The following is a 12500-nucleotide window of genomic DNA, read 5'->3' as shown; positions in this document are numbered from 1 at the left end:
CTGAAATAAAGACATAAAACTTGAGCAGTTTATTACCTTTGCAAAGGGGTCAGATAATGACCCTCATCACATGCAAATTAATCACATCAGCTACCCCCACAAAAGAAAGCACCTTCCAATAGGTGCCGATGTGACTCGGGGGGAAAAAAAGATCAAAAGAACATACTTACTTGACACTTGGGTGTCAACATTTGTTCAAGACCCCGTACTGTTTTTTTACTATAGAGCAGTGGTCCCCAACCTTTTTGTAACTGCAAACCAACGCTTGAAAATTTGTCCCACGGACGGGGGGGTGGTGGGGTTATGGTTTTGTTTTGTTTTGTTTTTTGTCATAAAAAATAAAATCATGTACGGACTGTATCCCTGCAGACAGTTTAAACTTTATTGATATATAATGTAGGAACCAGAAATATTAATAACAGAAAGAAACAACCCTTTTGTGCGAATGAGTGTGAATGAGTGTAAATGGGGGAGGGAGTTTTTTTGGGTTGGTGCACTAATTGTAAGTGTATCTTGTGTTTTTTATGTTGATTTAATAAAAAAAATAAAACAAATTTAATTTCTTGTGTGGCCCGGTACCAATCGATCCACGGACCGGTACTGGGCCGCGGCCCGGTGTTTGGGGATCACTGCTATAGAGGACAGATTCAAAGCCTCATCATACTCCACAAATGCTCGTCATACCTATGGTACAGACAATCTCCTGCTTAGAGGTTCATTAAAGGTGACCTATTACGCATAGCCAACTTTTCTCACCTGTTGGTACCTGTTATTGTGTATTTAGGATCCCCATAAGTCCCGAAAGTAAAATCAAACCATGGAGGCATGGCGGAGACATTTATAAAACAATCTTGCCTTCTTCCAAACTTACTCCAAAAGAGCCGTTTGGAATTCGAGATTTTTTTTGCCAAAGTTACGTCAGCAAATATCTCCATATATGGTTGAGGTATACCCGAAGAGCTTTGTGTAAGTCTATCATTTTTATTCAGTTGTAGTCAATAAGTTCTTATTTTTCTCTATCCTCTTGTTGTGGGGTAGACTGCCTCGTACATGCAAATGCTAGCTAATATCCTCCGCTGTTGCCATTTCTTATACAAAGTAGTGTACAGTTATAACTTATAAATGTCAGTAGATTCGATATGGAAACGCAAAAAACTACAACATGGATGACAGGGTGGAGAAGTAGTCGAAGAAGGCTAAGCCTAGAGGAGGGCTTTGGCACAAAAATAAGACTATCCCCAAAACAGCGCAATTTAAAGGGACTATCAGAAAGTGGCTTGAAGATTGTCTGTAAAACTAAATCTATGTAACATTTTCACCAAAGCACTACTATACCTTGTTATGTACGCCACATTGAAGGGTTTGAAATTTTTTAATATCCAAAAAAAAAATCACAATATGACCCCTTTAAGACTTTTGGAATGAACTACAAAAGAGATAGTTGGTAGCAGGATATCCTTTAGGTCCAGCATCAATGACTTCTGACCTCACAAATGTGCTTATGGATGAAAAGACAAAAATCCCCACGGACACATGCTAACATTTTAAAGAAAGTCCAGAAGGGTGGAAAGTGTTATAACTGCAAAAGTTGCACCAATTATATTCTTCTATTTCCATGCCCGGTACATGTGGTGATCAAGTGGACACACACTTTAGTCTACAGTGTATTGTTACAATAATTTCTTCAGCATGACCTTGACACATTTAAGCACATGAACATTTTCGATTAATAAGTCATTTTGTCAGTAATTTCACCAAAGGGACTGTGTGATAGTTACGTGGAAAGGATGGTTAGAAGGAAAACCAACAGAATGGAGAGATGAGGAGAAAGTATTGCTGCAGCTGTGCTGGGGCGTACACACACCACGTCTCATTTGTTACATGCAAACACACTCACAGCGACAGAAACTTTTCTTAGTCACAAGTCTCGAAACCTTCATTAACACGAAACAGCTGTGTGTTTGTGTATGCCCTTGTTCTACAATTATTATCTAGTATTTTTTAACACATCTCCATTACATGACTGCAATTTTGCCTACTAGTCACATTGCAATTTTAATGGATTTTTTTTAAAGTAAGATATACATTTGCAGCAGTAGTTTCCAATATTTTTTCTTTTTAGAGCCAAATTTACAAAATGGAAAAATGACTGAGAGCTACTCATCTTTGTAACATTTATTTTCATCGCTTGTTCTGCCCAAGCAAACTGAATAAGCTTGTTTTACCAGAATAAACATAGGCAAAATGTTGGTGTCCACAACTCATATTTTGTATTAAAATACCAAAATAAATAATTATTGAAATCCTATATGAAACTTTTGCTGGTGTTACACGATTATTGCAGTGATTTTAGAGTCGATGATAGAGGGTCGTAGGCTTGATTGAGAAAGAGATTCTTTATTGGACAAACAATACGCAAATGCACATATAAAATCATGTGGATGTGGTTATGCAGGTACATACATGTATCATTCACTTGAAATATACACTGGAACCATGCACCAACCTAACACAAAATCACTACTACAGTACAGTACTACGAGGAAAAGTTATAAACAAGTCATTAAGGTAGATGTTCTGTTTAATGGCCCACTGGCTGTTTGTGCTATGTGGTCAATGTATGGCTAAACCCATATACATTATATAGAATAACCATAGGGCAAGCTATTAGTTTGCTCCTCGTTGTAAACATTTGTGAAAATGCTGGCGGGACCTGTATCAATCATGAACCTTTTATATTTGTGTCCAGTAGGTGTAGCAATTACCTGATGCATGCAGTTCTTCACTTCACTGTTGACTGTGTGCGTATGTGTGCATGTTTGTCTTCCAGGACTGGAGGATGTAACAGACTATGACCCAAATATTCTCGGTGACCCCCAGTGGCCTTGTGGGAAACACAAACGTGTGCTGATTTTTGCCTCCTACATGGTACAAAGTATTGTATTATAAAACACAGGTTCATCCACTGGAGCAGTGTTTACTACACTGTGCTCGTTACACTACCGTTGTCTTGGTGCATTTGACAACAATACAGCATTAGTGATCCTCAGTTTGACTTAAAAATAATCTCAGTTATTATGCTGTGAGTTTTTACAACAAATACCTCTGTGTATTCACTTCAGTGTAATATTTTATATACCTGTACATATACACATATCATAGTCAAATTTGATTTGTTAGATTTTGCTCTCAGTCGACGATCAATCGAATCTTTGGCTTGATTTTTTTCAGTTTTTCAAGAGAGAATTAAACACAAAAACGTCACATGGATGTAGCTCTAGCACCTTTACGGTGAATCTTTTGTAGTTAATTAAATATACTTATAAAATGAATACAATCTTTCATTGAAGTGAACCAGACAAGAGATCTCATTTGTGACTTCTTCCACCTCAAAAAAGGCTAGACTATGCTGGTAAGAAAATAAACACAACAGAGATTAGATCATTTAGTAAGAGATATATCTGGAAAGTATTCACAGCACTTCACTTTTTCCACATTTTCTTATGTTACAACCTTATTCCAAAATGCAATTAATTAATTTGGGCCTAAAAATTCTAGACACAACACCCCGTAATGACAATGTGAATTTTTGGGGGGAATTTTCTGCAAATGTATTAAAATCACATGTACTTAAGTATTTACAACCTTTGCCATGAAGCTCAAAAGTGGGCCCAGGTGCATCCTGTTTCAACTGATCATCCTTAAGATGTTCCTACAGCTTAACTGAAGTCCACCTGTGGTAGATTCAGTTGGTTGGACACACCTGGTCTTCCATATAAGGTCTTCCAATTGACACTGCATGGCAGAGCACGATCCAATAATTAAATCAAAGGAATTGCCTGTAGACCGCTGAGACAGGATTGGCTCAAGGCACACATCTGCGGAAGGGTACAGAAAAATATCTACTGCCTTGAAATTCCCGATCAGCACAGCGGCCTCCATTATCCATAAATGGAAGAAGTTTGTAACCACCAGGACTCTTGCAAGAGCTGGCCGGTCGTCTAAACTGAGTGATCGTGGAAGAAGGGTCCTAGTCAGGGAGGTGACCAAAAACCCGATGGACACTCTGTCAGAGTTACAGCAATCCTCTGTGGAGAGAGGAGACATTTCCAGAAGGACAACCATCTCTGCAGCAATCCACCAATCAGGCCTGAATGGTATAGTGGCCAGAACGAAGCCATTCCTTTGTAAAAGTTAGCCAAAATGCACCTAAAAGAATGTCAGACCATGAGAAACAACATTTTCTGGTCTGATGAAACAAAGATTGAACTCTTTGGCGTGAATGCCAGGTGTCATGTTTGGAGGAAACCTGGCACCCCTCATCACCAGGCCAATACCATCCCTACATTGACGAATGGTGGTGGCAGCATCATGCTGTGGGGACGTTTTTCAGCGGCAGGAACTGGGAGACTAGTCAAGATAGTGGGAAAGATGAATGCAGCAATATAAACAGTCATCCTAGATGAAAACCTACTCTTCAACTCAGACTGGAGCGATGGTTCATCTTTCAGCAGGACATCAACCCCAAGCACACAGCCAAGATATAAAACAAAAAATGGCTCCAGGACCACTCTGTAAATGTCCTTGAGTAGCCCAGCCAGAGCTCAGACTTGAATCCAATTTAACATCTCTGGAGAGATTTTGAAAATAGCTGTGCACCGACACTTCCCATCCAACCTCAGAGATAGAAATACAAAACTTTTCGGTTATCAGAAAGGATAGGAATAAACACGGTGGGGGCGTTTGTATGTATATTCACCAGGATATTAAATACATAACTCGCACTGATCTTAACCACAATGACCTGGAATCTGTGTGGGTGGAAATCAAATTTAAAAACGCTAAGCCGGTACTAATAGGGACTGTTTATAGACCCCCTAATCAGAGTGATTTCTATTGGGCTTTGGAAGAATGCTTGGCAGGGACAGACAACATGGAGAAAATTATAACTGGGGATCTGAACACAGATATTCAACGCAAAGATGCGCCTGTCTTCAGATCCTTCAGCAAGTTTTGTAATCTGCACGGTCTTTCCCAGCTAATAGCGCTACCCACAAGGGTGTGTGATTCCACCCAATCAACTATAGATCTCATTCTCACTTCAGACCGGCCTAAAATAAAAAATAGTGGGGTCATGAACTGTGGTCTTAACGACCACTATCTAACCTTCTGCACCCGTAAAATAGCTAAACCTAAAGCCAATGGCCACATAACAGCCCAATCCAGATCCCTCAAAAAATACTCCAATGACAATTTCAATTTAAAATTAGATGAGTGGGACTGGTCCCCTGTGCTCGCGAGCAACCTGGTCGATGTTGCTTGGGATCGCTTCAAAACGGCGTTCCTAAAGATACTAAATGACATGGCTCCCGTGAAAACAGTCAGGATCAAAGCCCGCTCGGAACCATGGATGAATCCGGACCTATTAGCTGCCATAAAAGACAGAGACAGGAAATACTCTGAATACCAAAAATGTAAAACAGAAGTAGATAAACAACCCAATAATATCAACCTCAAATTACTCCTTTCAACTCTCAAAAAGCAATGCAATAAATTAAGAAATAAGTCAACCAACCTGACTAAATCCTTAAAAAAAAATTACATTAACGACAAAATAGAGGAAAACACAAATAAGCCACGTGAGCTCTGGAAAATTCTCAACAACCAGCTTCCTGGTTGCAGCCAGAAACTTAAAACAAGACTCACCAACTTCAGCATCAAGGAGGGTGACTCCCTCATTACAGACAAAATGGAGGTAGCTAGCAGACTTAACACCTTTTTCACCAGCATAGCCGCAACTCTTGTCAACAAGCTGTCCCACCACTCTGGTCGCTTTGGTGTAGAACACATTAAAGCCTTCTACAGAAAGCTAGGAGTATCCAACGATGATTTCAAATTAGAAATGGTCACAGCTGATGAGGTGTTTAAAAAATTGAGCGCGCTCCACCCTAACAAGGCCACCGGCCTTGATAATATTCCCTCCAGATTCCTCAGGGACTCTGCCTCCATCATTGCCCCGATCATCACGCACATAATAAACCTATCAATTACACAAGGCCAAGTACCAAAAGATTTTAAGATAGCAAGAGTAACTCCCCTCTTTAAAAAAGGAAGCAAATTGGAACCTGGCAACTACCGACCTGTTTCTATTCTCAGTTCCGTTTCGAAAGTAATGGAGAAAATAGTTTATGAACAGGTCGATAGTTACCTTGCCACTAATAAACTCGTGTACAAATTCCAATCCGGCTTCAGAACTAACCACTCCACTGACACATGCCTTCTCTATCTGACCGACCACATCAAACATGAGGTGGACGCGGGCAAATACTGCGGCATGGTCATGCTGGACCTTCAGAAGGCCTTTGACACCGTTAACCACGCTACACTGTTGGATAAGCTCAGAGCAATCGGATTTAACAAAACCTCATGGAGCTGGATGCAATCTTACTTGGAGGGGAGGGAGCAGGTGGTAGAGGTGAACGGCACCGTATCCCCCCCCCGCCCCCCCTCTCGGTGAGCTGTGGAGTCCCCCAAGGCAGTATATTGGGACCTTTACTGTTCCTAATATACATAAACGACATGTCATCGGCATGCGACTGTGAATTGTTTTTGTTTGCGGATGACTCTGCCTTGCTGGTATCCGGCGAGGACAAGTCACAGGTGGAGAAAATCCTCAGTGCTGAGCTCTGTAGAACTTGCACCTGGCTCGCTGACAACAAGCTATCCATACACTTGGGTAAAACAGAATCCATCCTGTTTGGGTCCCACACCAAACTTAAGAAAGTCAATGACTTCACCATAAAAGTAGGTGACATTGTTATCACCAGGAAAGATGGGGTCACTTACCTAGGTTCCATTCTAGAGGCTAACCTTTCCTGTGATAAAATACCCACTTCTCCAAAGTGGGCTGGCTCAAGGTGGAGGACAGGGTCAAACAACTTGCACTGAGCATAGTCTATAAAATCCGCTACACCTCCCTGATACCGAAGTACATGTCAAACTACTTCCTTAACGTAAATGACCGCCATAACCACAACACCAGGGGGTGCTCCACTAACCACGTTAAACCCAGATTCCGAACTAACAAAGGTCTTAACTCATTCTCTTTCTATGCCACATCAATGTGGAATGCGCTCCCAACAGGTATAAAAGAAAGGGCATCTCTATCCTCCTTCAAAACCGCAATAAAAGTTCACCTCCAGGCAGCTACAACCCTAAACTAACACCCTCCCCGGATTGCTAATAATCAAATGTAAACAATCAAATGCAGATACTTTTTCTTTTTCTTATGCCTTCTGATCTCTCTCTCTCTCTCTCTCTCTCTCTCTCTCTCTCTCTCTCTCTCTCTCTCTCTCTCTCTCTCTCTCTATGTCCACTACTTGATGTCCATATCCCCCCCCCCTCCACACCCCTGATTGTAAATAATGTAAATAATTAAATGTGATCATCTTATGTGATGACTGTATTATGATGATAGTATATATGATAGTATATTTCTGTATCATGAATATATACCCCGACTTAAACAAGTTGAAAAACTTATTTGGGTGTTACCATTTAGTGGTCAATTGTACGGAATATGTACTTCACTGTGCAACCTACTAATAAAAGTCTCAAACAATCAATCAATCAATGGAGCTTGAGAGGTGCTACAAAGAGAAATGGGCAAAACTGCCCAAAGATAGGTGAGCCAAGCTTCTGGTATCATATTCAAAAATATTTGAGGCTTTAATTGCTGCGAAAAGTGCATCAACAAAGTATTGCGCAAAGGCTGTAATTATTTATGTACCGTATTTTCCGCACTATAAGGTGCACCGGATTATAAGGCCCACCTTCAATGAATGGCCTATTTTGAAACTTTGTCCATATATAAGGCGCACCGCATTATAAGGCGCATAGAATAGACGCTACATTAGAGGCTGGGGTTGCGAGACCTGTTGTGGCTCAATATTGGTCTATATATAAGGCGCACCGGATTATAAGGCGCACTGTCAGCTTTTGAGAAAATTTGAGATTTTTAGGTGCGCCTTATAGTGCGGAAAATACGGTACATGTGATTTATTTTATTATTATTTTTTAAATTAGCAAAAATCCATAAATAATGGGGTATTGTCTGTGGAATTTTGAGGACTAAATTGTTGTATTTAATTTTGGAATAAGGCTGTAACATAACATGTGGAAAAATGTAAGCGCTGTAAATACTTTCTGGATGCACTGTACATGTGATCAGTATTGGGATTGGCCGATCTCACTCATAGATGATCGGAATCGGCAGCATAAAACCTTGATCAGAACATCCCTAATATACATATACAAATGGACAAAATAAAAATACAAATGTAGAAGAGAACAAATAGAGAAGAGGAAAACCAGGAAGCTAGCTAGTATAACACACACACACACACACACACACACACACACGCACACACACACACACACACACCCACAAGCGCCTTATGTGTCATCTTAAGCACCGTATAGGCAGCAGCTTAGTATGATCCCTCAAGTGGAAAGTATTAAAATGTATGAAGACACATACACACACACAACTGTTTAATCTCTCATCAAGGATTTTTGCTAAGGTGGGTTCTGTTAACTCTGTTGTGCCTCCACTGTGTATGTTTAGAATATTCAGAGGGCTGAACATAACATCCAATGTCTGGAGATGCACACAATCAAATATGTGATGCAGAGATCACCTCAACGCTTCCGTCAATACACACAAATACAGGATATTATGTGGACAGACATATTTAATGGCTCACTGTCTGCGTCCATTTGAAAAAAATGCCTACACCACAATATGTGTGCTTTGTCACGCCGCTCCTATTCATTATGTCTCCACTTAAATCTCCCAGACGACTGTCATAGAATACGTGAAGCCTTCAGACCTGAAGAAAGACATGAACGAGACATTCAAGGAGAAGTTTCCTCACATCAAACTCACCCTTAGTAAGATTCGCAGGTATTTAAACAACAATAATCATGTCCATCTGGTTCATTTGTTAAAAGAAATGTAAGGCACCGTTGTTGGAAGCAGCAAAGCACCCTAATGCTTCTCTGTGTGTCAGTCTGAAAAGAGAGATGCAATCAGTCGGGGAGGACTTTGGCCTGCAGCCCGCCACCATCGCGATGGCGTTTGTCTACTTTGAGAAGCTGGTGCTGCAGGGGCGACTCAATAAACAAAACAGGTATTTACAAGCTTTTTTTGTAATGGAAGAACGTTTATTAGGAATATAATAATTAGGATGTATGTATGTAGTTTAGTTAAGTCAAATCAACTTTATTTATAAAGCACATTTAAAATTTACCACAGGGGTAGCCAAAGTGCTGTACAATGGGCAGGTTAAAAGATAATACGAGAACCGAGCAAACACAACACAACACAAACAGAACACGATAAAAAATAAATAAATAAAACATAAAAACAGGTTCACAGCAGGTGTATTATGGGGCGCCATTGCAGGATGGATATCACTCAGTGTTAAAAGCCATGGAATAAAAGTATGTTTTTAAGAGATATTTAAAAACAGGAGTGTTATGTTAAGTGTTTATGCTGTAGTCATGATTTCTTATATCTAATTGGAGGACCAAATCAATACTATTTTTCATTAAGAAATTATGCAAGAAGCATTGTCCCAACTAAACAGGCGCCATCTTTTCTACCAAGGATGTGTGCGGCTTTGCCCGGAAGCATTCATTGCGGTCGTTCTGACGTTAGATTTCCTGACTAAATAAACCAAATATATATATATATAGTTCTAAACATACTCCATCTCATAAACTTTTATTTTGTCAAAAAGCATAATTGTGCAGCCATATTTGATGTACTCTGCTGCTACATTCATGCAGTCTTTTGTGACCAGCAGGCACTTAACGTGCACCGACGGCACAATAAATGTAAAAAACAATAGAGAGCAACCAAAAAAAAAAAAACTAACCTCAGTTTGCTTTGTACATAAGTTTAACTGTTTGGAAATGCACCTGATCATTGGATTTCAATCATTTTGATTCAATAAATGAAGGGTTTGAATGTTCTCGATAGCAATCATTATGTATCATTACAACTAATCTTTATTTTTTGTAATATGGTAAGTAAATAAGTGTACTCTTGTAGTTATTTCTGCACAATAACTCAGATAGGGTAACACTGGCAAGCAGTAGATAATTTGGAGTGATTTTTGGTCCAGAACATATATAACTTTATCCATTATTGACGTGTTTCTTGCCACTTTATTGTACATTTTTTATGAGATTTCCGGTTCATTTTATCATCTATTATTACACTATTATTACTGGTTTGTTTTACTCTTTCAATGTCTATTTGTGTTTGACTTTCTCTTCTACTGTTACCGAATAGCATTATTTTAGTTTTACTGAGATTCAAAGAGTTTGTTTTTGCCAAACCATCTCTTTAATGTAATATTTTTTGGGCGGGGTTGGGGGGGCGGGGTTTGGTGGTTGGGGGGGTGTATATTGTAGCGTCCTGGAAGAGTTAGTGCTGCAAGGGGTTCTGGGTATTTGTTCTGTTGTGTTACGGTGCGGATGTTCTTCCGAAATGTGTTTGTCATTCTTGTTTGGTGTGGGTTCCCAGTGTGGCGCATATTTGTAACAGTGTTAAAGTTGTTTATACGGTCACCCTCAGTGTGGCCTGTATGGCTGTTGACCAAGTATGATTTGCATTCACTCATGAGTGTGTAAAAGCCGCATATATTATGTGACTCGACCGGCACGCTGTTTGTATGGAGGAAAAGCGGACGTGACGACAGGTTGTAGAAATAAATAAAAATACAGGAAGAAAGAAAGAAAGATGAACTTACTGCCCAAACTAATTTACTGATTGAATTGTTTGTTTATAATTTCAACACTTTTGTTTGTTCTTTTTAAACAGGAAGTTGGTGTCAGCTGCCTGTATCCTATTGGCTGCCAAGATTAGCAGTGACCTCAAGAAACAGGAAGTCAAACACCTCATTGACGTAAGATACACAAATTTTATTTGGAAAATTCCTGTTGCACCGCTATGTCACCATTGACATTTTCACTTCATTAGAAGAACCTGCGGATAATTTACATTGGAGTGTATTTTTATATGTGCATTAATATCATCACACATCAGATCACTGAACATTTTAACGTAAAAGTATATCAGTATGAGCGTCACCATGTCTCCCTGTCTCTGCTGTGTCTTGTAGAAGCTGGAGGAACGCTTCAGGATAAGTAGGCGTGAGCTGATAACATTTGAGTTTACCATCCTGGTGGCCCTGGAGATGGCGCTCTACCTCCCGGAGAGTAAAGTCATGCCACATTACAGGCGGCTTATGCAGCGGCAGCAGTTGTAGCTTCATGAACACATCTATATTTACTGCTGATTTGCAGTTTTTAAATATGCATTGGTTTCCACAAGCTCTCCTTTTTGTATGGTAGTGGACAGCTGAGTAGCATTCTGACTAGAACTCCACCTCATTTAGTCTCCCTGAGTTCAACAAATGGAGACATGTCCAATCCTCTGCATACATAACCCATAAGGAATCATGTGACGTGAATCAATCACACCTGTCCATGGAGGCTGTTGTGACTTGTTTCATGCCGCATGAACAAAGAGAAAAGTAGAAGTTATTTTATTGCTGGAGATAAACAAACAGGAAGTCATCCTTTGGGAAATATCACTGTGTGACAGGTACTGGACTTAACCAGCAATACCAAGCCTCCAAGAAATTCCCGAAGATTCCTGTGAAATGTAAACCCGTCAGTGCACACCAGGATTTGATGTAGTTCTCCTAATCAACTTTTCCAGGTGACAAAAACTACACTCACAGACAGAACCACTTGGGTCTTTTGTCACTTTGTTTTAAAGGAACAATCTGCCATCATATTATGCACTTCTAACCAGTAGAGGGCAGCATTACCTACCAAACCCTATATTTACTGATGAGTTCTTGCTGTAAAGAAGAATTCTATTAGGGGCACTGGTCTGGTTCCCCTCAGCTCACACCAAAGGTTTTATTTTGGCAAAACATATATAAAGTAAAAAGGGTGGACCAGCAGCCATGTTTGGTCTCTGCTGCTTATGCACTTTGTCTTGTTGTCCTGTTTTAAAACTCAAACGAACAAAGATATTTTTCTACAATGTTGTTTTGTATATTGTAATGCTGTGCTTGTTGGTTTTTCTATTCACCTCGGAACAAGCGGATGTTGTTTCCACTTTCAAATGTATTTAGTATTTTAGTAGTAAAAAAATGTGTCTTCTCTACATTAGAGACTTGATTCTATGCAGCATTTATTGATGACTGACCTTGTTTCCTATTGGATGTAATGGCACACTTGGCTATTTACTGTTTGTCTTCCATTTATTTATTACTATTTCTACATATAAGTTTATTTGAAGTTACGTTTCTATCATTTTGTATTTTGTTTGTTACTGACAATGTGGTAAATAAGACTGCATCCGTTTTCTTCTGTTATCCTCTCTTTCACAATGTTACTAGTGAGTAGCAAAATGA

General features: G+C 39.6%; 1 protein-coding gene across 1 annotated transcript in view; it reads left to right on the top strand.

Moving 5' to 3' along the window:
• cables2b (Cdk5 and Abl enzyme substrate 2b) overlaps positions 1 to 12500 on the top strand; it is a 68289-nt gene that overhangs the window by 55684 nt on the left and 105 nt on the right. The window contains exons 6-10 of the mRNA XM_062053550.1: positions 2831 to 2928; positions 8859 to 8965; positions 9072 to 9191; positions 10892 to 10976; positions 11193 to 12500. The exon at positions 11193 to 12500 is cut by the window's right edge and continues 105 nt beyond it. Of these exons, the coding sequence (XP_061909534.1) occupies positions 2831 to 2928; positions 8859 to 8965; positions 9072 to 9191; positions 10892 to 10976; positions 11193 to 11339 (557 nt within the window). The 3' untranslated portion in view covers positions 11340 to 12500. The remainder of the gene's footprint in view (positions 1 to 2830; positions 2929 to 8858; positions 8966 to 9071; positions 9192 to 10891; positions 10977 to 11192) is intronic.

This window comes from Entelurus aequoreus, linkage group LG07 (genome assembly GCF_033978785.1).
Source record: "Entelurus aequoreus isolate RoL-2023_Sb linkage group LG07, RoL_Eaeq_v1.1, whole genome shotgun sequence".
Classification (NCBI taxonomy): Eukaryota; Metazoa; Chordata; class Actinopteri; order Syngnathiformes; family Syngnathidae; genus Entelurus; species Entelurus aequoreus.
This window is presented reverse-complemented; position numbering and strand designations above follow the sequence as displayed.